This window comes from Bombina bombina, chromosome 5 (genome assembly GCF_027579735.1).
Source record: "Bombina bombina isolate aBomBom1 chromosome 5, aBomBom1.pri, whole genome shotgun sequence".
Taxonomy (NCBI): Eukaryota; Metazoa; Chordata; class Amphibia; order Anura; family Bombinatoridae; genus Bombina; species Bombina bombina.
This window is the reverse complement of record NC_069503.1, coordinates 347,405,808-347,415,896: the sequence shown is the minus strand read 5'-3', so window position 1 is coordinate 347,415,896 and position 10,089 is coordinate 347,405,808. Positions and strand designations below refer to the sequence as shown.

General features: G+C 35.4%; 1 protein-coding gene across 1 annotated transcript; it reads right to left on the bottom strand.

Annotated features, from left to right (window-relative positions):
- Positions 1-2,086: 2,086 nt before the first annotated feature.
- LOC128660342 (protein QNR-71) lies at positions 2,087-9,020 on the bottom strand. The gene is made up of 11 exons (XM_053714145.1): positions 8,867-9,020; positions 5,823-5,975; positions 4,441-4,584; positions 4,205-4,369; positions 3,953-4,111; positions 3,471-3,842; positions 3,234-3,398; positions 3,054-3,156; positions 2,706-2,908; positions 2,523-2,610; positions 2,087-2,347 (listed from the first exon to the last, which is right to left on the bottom strand). The coding sequence occupies exons 1-11, from the start codon at positions 8,931-8,933 to the stop codon at positions 2,200-2,202; spliced, it is 1,767 nt and encodes a 588-aa protein (XP_053570120.1). The 5' UTR covers positions 8,934-9,020; the 3' UTR covers positions 2,087-2,199.
- Between the last annotated feature and the right edge of the window lie 1,069 nt (positions 9,021-10,089).

Below are 10,089 nucleotides of genomic sequence, written 5' to 3'. Positions count from 1 at the left end.
ACAAATTAATTAAAAACACTTGACAGAGAAGAAAAAATTTATTAACAATCCTTATATACAATAAAATACAAGATATACCAGATAATATACATATAAAATCTCTCTTCTTTATTAGGAAATTCTCCTGTCCCCACGGTTTGTCTTTTTGTCTTTCTGTCATTTTGACTGTTTTGATTTAGTTTGAATCTAACTTATTGTTCATATATTACCTAAATTGATCTCTATATCGAATCGTGGGACTAGTTCCCTTATCCACTTTTGTTCATATCTCTCTTATCCTTTATATAAAACCACCCACAGCGTATGGCTGATGGAATAGGTTATATATCGGATATTAGATTGTATCAATATGATTGGGTACAGATAAGGGAGCATTACTACTTTACCTTCAGCCACTGTCCTAAAAAGTCCTTAAGTGACAGTCGACTTAAGAATCAAATTCATAGTAGTGATATAGCACTAAACTATATGCTCTCTACCTGTACCACTTGACTATGTAATTTTCAAAAAAAAAGGGATGTGTCCTTAGAGTGAACTTAGATAAAATATGGGGTTTTTTTTTTAACATTGCACATTGTCTGACACCTACACCGTAGGTCATCTCGCTTTGGACTCCTTCACTAATCCTTAACATATAGTCTTGAGACATTATTCACAATGACTACTATCATTATTTTATATATGTCATAACAATTATTTAGATTTTACTCTATATTTGTTTTTATAGTCTTTTTCCATTTTAAGTGATTACTTATGTTTTTTTGCTTTTGAAATATTACTTTGCTTAGAATATATATCTAACTTGAATATTTTTGATCAGTCACAGATTTATCTATCTGCTTCTTAAGCAAAGTTTACTTGTCAGTTTGCAAACATGCTATTTTATATATGTATGTTTTTGGAATTTGAAAATGACTTTTTTTTGAACTTGTACTAGGTTTACTATTGTTAACATTTTACTTTAGTTTTTATTGTTAGGATCTGTTAGTGTGTCCTGTTAGATATGAATAATATATTTTGCGAGACCTATGGGAACTGGATACCCTTTCACAAACAACTAATTAATCATTACTTGCACATTTGCAACTTACAACTTGTTTGTTGATTGGTTACAGGCCCCTATATAGGTCTTGGTTCACATTAACTTATTAGCCTCTGATGAAGCGCATGTACGAAACGCATCAGGTGTCTATCTGTACCTACACCTGTCATTTGGCCGAATAAAAGATATTGATACCAAGTTTGCAGTCTCCGGGTCTCCTCCTTCATTCCCCCTGGTGGGATTTACCTTCATTTTTATATATATATATATATATATATATATATATATATATATATAACCAAAAACATAGCCGAGTGTCAAAAGATACTTACCTGAAGACACCCATCCCCATATAGCAGACAGCCAAACCTCTACTGATACGTTTCAGTACTGGAGTATGTCTATCTGTAAAGGGAGATGGCAGATGAATACCACAACCAAATTTACAGAGCCTTACCATGTTTTCACCTATGGGAAATCAGGCAGTACTCCCTTCATATCCCACAAACTGTACTTTAAGAACTGGGCTTCAAAATGCTTATAAGAGCCTTTCACAGAAAAATAAACTACTTGCTTTACTATCCTCTAACAAAGGCAAAGTTTTTAAAACAAAGGTATGAGTGAGGTGGGAGGTGTATTTATAGGCATTGAGGTTTGGGAAACTTTGCCCCCTCCTGGTAGGAATTTATATCCCATAAATCACTAGCTCATGGACTCTTGCCACTTACAAGAATATTTTATTAAAAAAAAAAAAATTCTACAGAAAGATTTTCCTTTGAAATGCTGCTAGAACACACCTATGATGGCCACAGTCAGTTTATCCTCCACATAGGACTTTTGCCGTCAATATGCAGCAATTTAACGTTTGTCTTGGTAGGATATTAACTGCAGGCAGTGGCTACACTGAGAATTTCTAAGGGATCATTTAGCCAGACAGTTTGTTCCCACCCCCAAAACATGATCTGTTTAAGGATACAAAACTGTAATTTAATAAAAATGTTAAAGTTGAGAGGGAATCCAGATACTAAGTTAATGCTACAACTGTTTAAATAAAAAGGAGTTTATTCAAGTATTCTCAATACAGGTATCAGCATAACTCTTTTAAGAATTACATGTAGACTGACATAACATGTTAATGAACTAAATCCATTGTGCATTTATATAATCCCAGCTTTTGGTTTAAGTAGTGGGTTGCTCTCATCATTTCCACGGAAGAAGGCCTCTTTAATTTGCCTGTAGTATACTTTGGGTCCCTGGTCGCTTTGGTCTGCAGCATTCTCAATAGGCTTGTACTCTTTGTATTTCCTGTTAAATAAATGGATGAGTTAACAGTTCATCAAAGCAATAATTTATGCACATTATGCCAATATCCAGAGGCAAGTCAAAGATGAAGGGGCCCTACATGCACTGTATGTGGCTGTTTGTATGCCTTAAGAGTTGTCAGATACCTGCACAACCAAAAACGAGTTTATAGATTTACCTGTATAGAACAGCACCTATCACTATAGCAACGAGAGTCACCAATCCAAAGGGTACCAACACTGCTTGGAGAGTGTTATGGTTATTACCTAGAGAAATATATAAACATTTAAAATCACATTAAAGGCTACATCTTGTACTACATACATTTCAGTTTTAATTTTTGTTGCAGTAAAGGACTTACTTCCACTGACAGATACAAGTGTACTGGCTAGACCCAAGCTTGCATTGTCACTCAGTGTAATGTTTACACAGTAAGTTCCAGGTTCAAAAGCTCTTCTTAATGTTACCAAACACTGGTCAGAAGCTGGAACTGGATCGCAAACAACATTTTGTGGTACCATACATGTAGAGTCTGAAATCACTGTGCAGGCATCAGTTGGAATGCTGGGGGTGGGGAGAGAATGTAAATGATATATTCTTTAAAAAGGCAGATTAAGAGTTTGTGAAACTGGCCTTTAGGTTAAACTTACAGCACAAAATAAACTCAATTCCTATCTTGGAGAAATCTCCAGCTAGACAAAAAGTTTACCTTCCTTCACATGATACTATGAAGTCAATTAAAGAGCTTTCAGCTTCAGATGTAGACACTTGGACATTTGTCATTTCTATGATATTCACTTCTAGGATGCCATCTGAAAAGAACAAATGTTATGTTCCTACTGAAAACTAGTAAAAGCTGCAGGTTTATATGCAAATATTTACTACTTACCTACAATTGTAATATTTGCCTTATAATACCCATATCTGTAAGTAAAACAGCCAGCAGCAGCAGTGGTGGTGTACACCACAGTTGTAGTTTGAGGGATTGTAGTATTAGGTGTTTCAGTGTGAAATGTAGCTGTTGTTTCTGTAGTGGGTTCATCAGTCACATTCCCTACATAAACAGACCATTTGGGTTAATAAACATAACATGTATAAACCGGACTGTATTCATTGTTCAACTCACCTGTTGTAGTATTCTGAGTAGTTAGGGCAACTGTTGCAGAAGGATTAGTTGAGACAACAGTTGCAGAAGAAGTTGGAGTATATAGGGTAGATGTAACTGGTTTACAGGGCCCAGGAATTGCAGCCTTTATGGTCAAGTTTAGGCTAAAGTTCCCAATTAATGTGTAGGTGTGACCAGTTACTGGGTTATTGGAAACAAAAGCACCACTTCCATCACCAAAGTTCCAGTTGAATGATACAATAGACTTATTGAGGTAGTGACTTGGATCATGGAGTTTGATGTCAAATGTTATTGGTGAATCTTTAATGAAGATGTTGTCTGAGGAGTTGCGGTCATTCTTCTGGGAAATGTTTACATAAAATGGTATTTGGTCTAGGTAGAATAAAAAGAGGTCATGTTAAATTAGGTGCAGCTATTAGGTGACCTTATAGGTTAGACGACACCTAGACCTGGCATCCATGGGTAGGTTTAAGATCACGTACCAGTTACAACATACATGCCACTGGCTTTAGCAACAGGATAATGTTGTCTATGACCTCTTCTATAAACAGACACTTCCATCATCTGTGCACCAACGGTGATGTTTGTAGTGTTTATGGAGAGAATTGCTGAAGACCTTCCAATCTGTTGATAATATTGGCCTGAGAAACAAGATCAGATCATTGCAAACATTGGAAAAGGTGCTTTAACTTAAATTAGGAAACAGTGATTTTGACAATAAGAGCAGTTCTAACCTAAGGTTTTGAATATATAAATGAAGTTATGTCTCCTCCAGTTATGGTGGTGGGGGAAAGGCCTCCCATCTGGAAACTTGTTGTTATAACTGCAGTTCCCCTCATCACAGTACTCTATCCACTTAGTCCAGTTATAGACATACTGGTCTTGGTAACCTGAGGATTCTGAAAGTAGAGAAGATTTCAATGAAGTACTCTTCAAGACAGCATAGCTATGCATTTGTACCAATACATACCATTTAAGCAGTTTTTTTCATAAATGATGTCCCCATTTTCATCTTCTTTCTGGCATCTGGGAAACTGCAGGGTCACAGCAAAAGTAACATTTGACCCTACCAGCGCAGGGCTGTCACTGGTCAAGAGAGCTACCACTTTGCCTCCTGAAAGGGAGAAAAAAAAAAAATATATAGTAAAGCAAAACATGATATGGGAATTTCCCTTCCCCACGTCATGTAATTTGCAGGGTTCATTTTTCTTGGAAAACTGATAGGAACACTTCCCCAAAGGAGGGGCAGGAAACCCACTAACACATAGCAGAGATGGCATTGATACATTTCAATCACCTAGTATGTACATTTATTGGAAGTCTTCAGAAACTACAATATTACCAAACAAAGTAAGTCAGTCCCTTTAACGCTGTTATGCCATCCATAATTACAATGGGCTTTAAAGGCATTATGAAATAATAGAACATCATAGCCAACAACTGTCCCGAAGCCTACTGTGCTTCTCGGATTTGATCGTGGTTCGGAGGGTGTTCCTAGGGTTAAAGGGATGCCCCCAGACCCGATCCAATAAGTGAAATCTCACGATCGTGTGCTTTTAATTTGTCTACATCAGAACAGTTCCAATCTAGACACTTTAAATATTTAACCCTTTCATGCAAGGGTTAAAGGGACAAAACAAGTTGTGATAGAAAATATATGCACTTTAATTACTTTACCTGCAAATTTATACTGCAGTGCCTCACCATTAACCTTCTTAATTTTTTAAATTGTACAGTGCCAACTCCTCACACAATTCCTTCTATGGTTGCATCTATATCTACCTTTCATTTGGTAGAATGCAGAAGTACTCAGTATCTGCTGGAGCATGCCTAGAAGCAAATAAGCTGCTGGTAACTCAGTTGAAATACTCCTGAGTTTGATGCTAAACATTGATGGGGGAGTGGATCAGACTACTCCAGACAGCATTGATATTTTGCTCATTTTTGAAAATTAATATACTTGCCAGTTATTTTTAATTCAAACTATTTTTTAGTTAATTAGCCCATTTAGGATATGCACAGATCTCAAAAATGTTTTATGGCACTTTTTTTAATTCTATTAGACAAAAGACATTGTACAAATACAATTAGATCATTACATCCAAGACAGCATTTTCATGAGTAAATAAGCACTTTGTAACAATTTATATTTACTTGTACAAGTACAAAAATGTCATAATCTCTCAAGTCCTTTTTCTTGTTTTTCAGCTATTCTGCATCAAGTTGGCATTTATTTATTAGAAAATCACCAGATTGAAGCTGCTGGCATTAAGTTTCAAAAAAGCCGAATTTATACTGACAGTCAGAACATAACATTGTATTGCAGATTTTGTTGCAATGAAACAAGATCACCTTTCCAGCAGTTGTCCCATCGGGGATCGTCAGTCTTCCAGGAGGGATAAAGCTTCTCGTCCCAATAGTTGCTTTCTGGAGCCCAGTCACGTATTTGGTTATGATGACCTTGATTTGCAGACTGCCTTCCCAGAGTCATCACATCCTGATACCCTATAACAAAAACAGGATTAGCTAGTTTGTGCAGTTTTAGGTAACCAAGGAACTGTGCTCAACTGCTATTCAGCATTGAAATTACAAGGATATTTAGTAAGTTACATTAAAGCAGACAAACCCCAAAGATTGCTCTGATTCATATAGTGAAAAATATAAAATTACAATTTATTTTTATCAAATTTACTTTGTTCTCTTGATATCTTTTTTTTAAAACTTTTATAACTATGGCAGCAGTTTCATATTTGCAAGAACAGTAGGTGGCCGCAGGGTTTGTGGAAATTATATCTATATAAAAGTAGTGTGCTCTGGAACACTATGACCACCATGATTGGAGAAAAAAAAAAAAAAAAAGTTGTATGCTCTGTCTGAATGACAAGAAAATAAAAATTGAGTTTCATGTCCCTTTATTTATTTTAATAATCTCAAGTGAAGATTTTACAGTTCATTTATCAAATTCCATGGCAACAGAAGCTAAGAGTGCACACAGATTCTAATTCCTCAGAAATAAGGTTTTTGGCAAGTTAATAGGAAACACTTGTTACAGGAAATATTGTTGAAAGATACATTTTTTTATTTTTTATTAAAGAGCTTTTCAAATTTGTTTTAAGCAATCACTATTGAAATTTCTTGCAGGGGAACTTGGATTTTTCTTTTATTTGAAAAATACTGCAGCATTAGTTTTGCACTTTATAATATCCACTGGCAGATAAGGATAACTGACTCTGATTTACTGGTTAAGAGGGACCAAAAAAATATAATTAAAAAGTGTAAAGGCTGCTCCATAGCCCTTTGTTGCCATTACCTACATTACTACAACTAGGATTTAGTCAAATTGGCCTGTTATACTAAGAAACACATTTTATAGCAGCATTTATAATTTAATATCTAATCCACATTGATATGCAAATACAAGGTGTGTAAAAAAATTAGTAATGTTTTTAGAAAATATAGTTTCATGGGGAGGTTATTGTAAAACGTTACACATTTGCAGTAATAAGGTTGGTGTAACGGTAAATGTTTTTTCCCCCACAAATGGACAGTCTAATCAAAATGAAACTCATGATACTTATTGGAAAGTGGTTTAAAATTGCATGCCCAATTTACTTTGCCTGCTTGGTATTCTTTGTTGAAAGATAAACCTAGGTAGGCTTGTATGCTTATTTCTAAGCCCTTAAAGGCCATCTCTAATCTCAGTGCATTTTGACAGATTTTCACATCTAGACAGCACTTGTTCATGTTTGCCATATAGATAGCATCGTGCTCACTCCCATGGAGTTATTTATTAATCAGCACTGACTGTCAAAAGAACTGAAATAAAGGTGCATATTGGTTATGCACAACTGGAATGGTTAAAGGGATTCTTTTTAAACAGATACTGGCATAGACTGTCCCTTTAAGCAGGTTTTGTTTATTTGCAAGTTGATGTGCACAATATACCCTGTTAGGTGGGATAGAAAAAAAAAAAAAAAAAAATTTATATATATATATATATATATATATATATATATATATATATATATATATATATATATATATATATATATATAATTTTTTTTTCCAAAAAAAAACCACAGTATGCAGCAATGCCTTTTTTATTGGACTAACATAATATTTCAAAGACAAGCTTTCCTCTCGTCTGAGGAAGAGAGGAAAAACCTCTCAAAAGCTTGTCTGAAATATGTATTAGTCCAATAACAAAACAAAAAAACCCACACAAAGCATCACTGCAATACTTTGTTTTTTGAGCATCTTATCTACTGGACGAACACTGCTTATATATAAATTATATACACACACCTTTAATATTAAAGTAAAACATTATATAAATCACAGTAAGTTTTATACTCGATTTAGAACCTTTAAAAGTCTCTGCTATAGGCAGACATCCCAAGTCTCCCTGAAGTTCAGGGAGTCTACCTGATGCCAGCAAATGGACTGCAATCTCCCTGATACTCCAAGTACTATGATCCAATGTGGCCCAAATACGGAAAAGTGTTTCTTTAAGGAATGCCTTTAGTTGCTGGGACGTTATAGAACCCTCAAATCTTGCATCAGTAACCAAAAAGCCCCCACTGATTTTAATAAATTAAAACACAAATACTACCTTATTTACTGCACGTAATTAAACTTCGTATTCTAAAATATTTGAGCATTCAACAAGCGTACGATCACTGGAAAATAGGTTTGTTGCATGTGGTTGTGCAATAAAGCTACTTTTTTATGTGACTTTAGTGGGAAGCTACTTTAATGATAAGTCTCTTATTTAGGGTTTCAAGGTGTCCAATATATAAATGGGATGGGGGGGCAGCGCAGTAGCGGGAGAAGCCACCTCCCTGAAATGAGTTTTTGCAGGTTGGGATGTCTGTATAGGTAAAAGATAATGTGCAACCAGGCAGTTAATAAAGCAGTTAGAACAGGGTGTACCTTGGAGGATAGAAATACACAGCTTGTTTCTGGAGCATAGTTTACAGAATCAGATACTCATTTAGACGTTTTTAAAAGCACCAGTTTTGTATGCAGCTCCTTTATAAATAAAAGGTTTTAAAATCCTGAGTGTGTCCCTCTAAAGTTGCACACAAAAAGTTATTTTAGGTCTTTAAACTGGCAAAACAAAGACAAATAGTGCCTATAGCATTTTGTCATTCTAGAACCCTTTGTATGCAACACCACTGAATGGTATGGTAGGCACAGGAGGTACAATTGCATACACCAAATTAAAAAAAAAAAAAAAAAAAAATGTGTGAAGTAAGGTGCAAAAAAAACACAGTTCTCTCTTTTTATAGCCTATGCTCTGTATCATTCTCATGTGATGGTTGATAATTTAATTTTATTAAAAAGTCTTAAAAAGCATTTCAGGCTGAAATTACAAATAACACATGAACACTCACGTTTTACTGCATGGATTCCTGAAACCAGACAAACCACCAACAAACTTCTCAACACTGAAGACTGCATCCTGCAGGGGAATAATTTGAGAAAAACCTTTGTGCAGCAGCATTTAAAGCAAATCCTTGGCCCTCACAGCTGGGGTGCATATGAAATCAGAATACTCTGATCCCTCCTCTTAGTCATAAACAGGCTTCAGGCTCATCATGTGATAGAATTAAGACAAGATTTTTCATTTCATATAACAGAACCTCCCCACTCATGTGCTTATGAGTCACTCTTGTGAATCTGAGACATTTATTGTTGTTCTTAAGTATTTAATTTGAGACAAGAAAAAAAAAAAGATTTATATTGTTTTAAAATACATTTTAAGTTAGGTGTTATATAAAAGAAAAAAAATGTAGTTCAGCAAGCTAAGTACCACAACAAAACAGAGAAGTATATTTATCAGTTTGTAACAAGAGATTCTCTACAACCAGCATGGCCCTACAGTGCGTTTTATCTTCCCCTCTACACTCGTCTTTGCCCATCTGCATCCCACATAAAGATGACCTATTTATGTTCTGTTTGTATCCAATGTATGTTAGTGTATGATTATATGCAGATACATGATGTTTATTTTGCTAAATAAGTACTCATTTGCTATTTAAATATATATCTATATACACACACCTATTTGAAAACATTGGCCCCAACTGCTCTGTAAGCAAAAAATAAACCATTATAATTATTTTATTATTGTTATTATTATTAAATTATTATTTTCAATGCATTTCTGATAGAAACATAAAAAAAACAAGCTTACAAAGCCTACTTGTATTATTATTATTATTATTTTACATTCCCTGCTAAGTACATCACATACTGTTACAAATATATTGCTGTATTCACTAGTATACAAGCCCATCAGGGACCTGTAATGTAACGCTATGATATTATGTACAATGCTATTTGAGGCCTTTTCACCAGATGACACAATGGCCCCTATTTATCAAGGGCTGGCGGACCTGATCCGACAGTGCGGATCAGGTCCGCCAAACCTCGCTGAATATGGCGAGCAATATGCTCGCCGTATTCAGCATTGCACCAGCAGCTCACAAGAGCTGCTGGTGCAACGCCGCCCCCTGCAGACTCGCGACCAATTGGCCGCCAGCAGGGGGGTGTCAACCCGATCGTACTCGATCAGGTTGATTTCCGGCGATGTCTGTCCGCCCTGCTCAGAGCA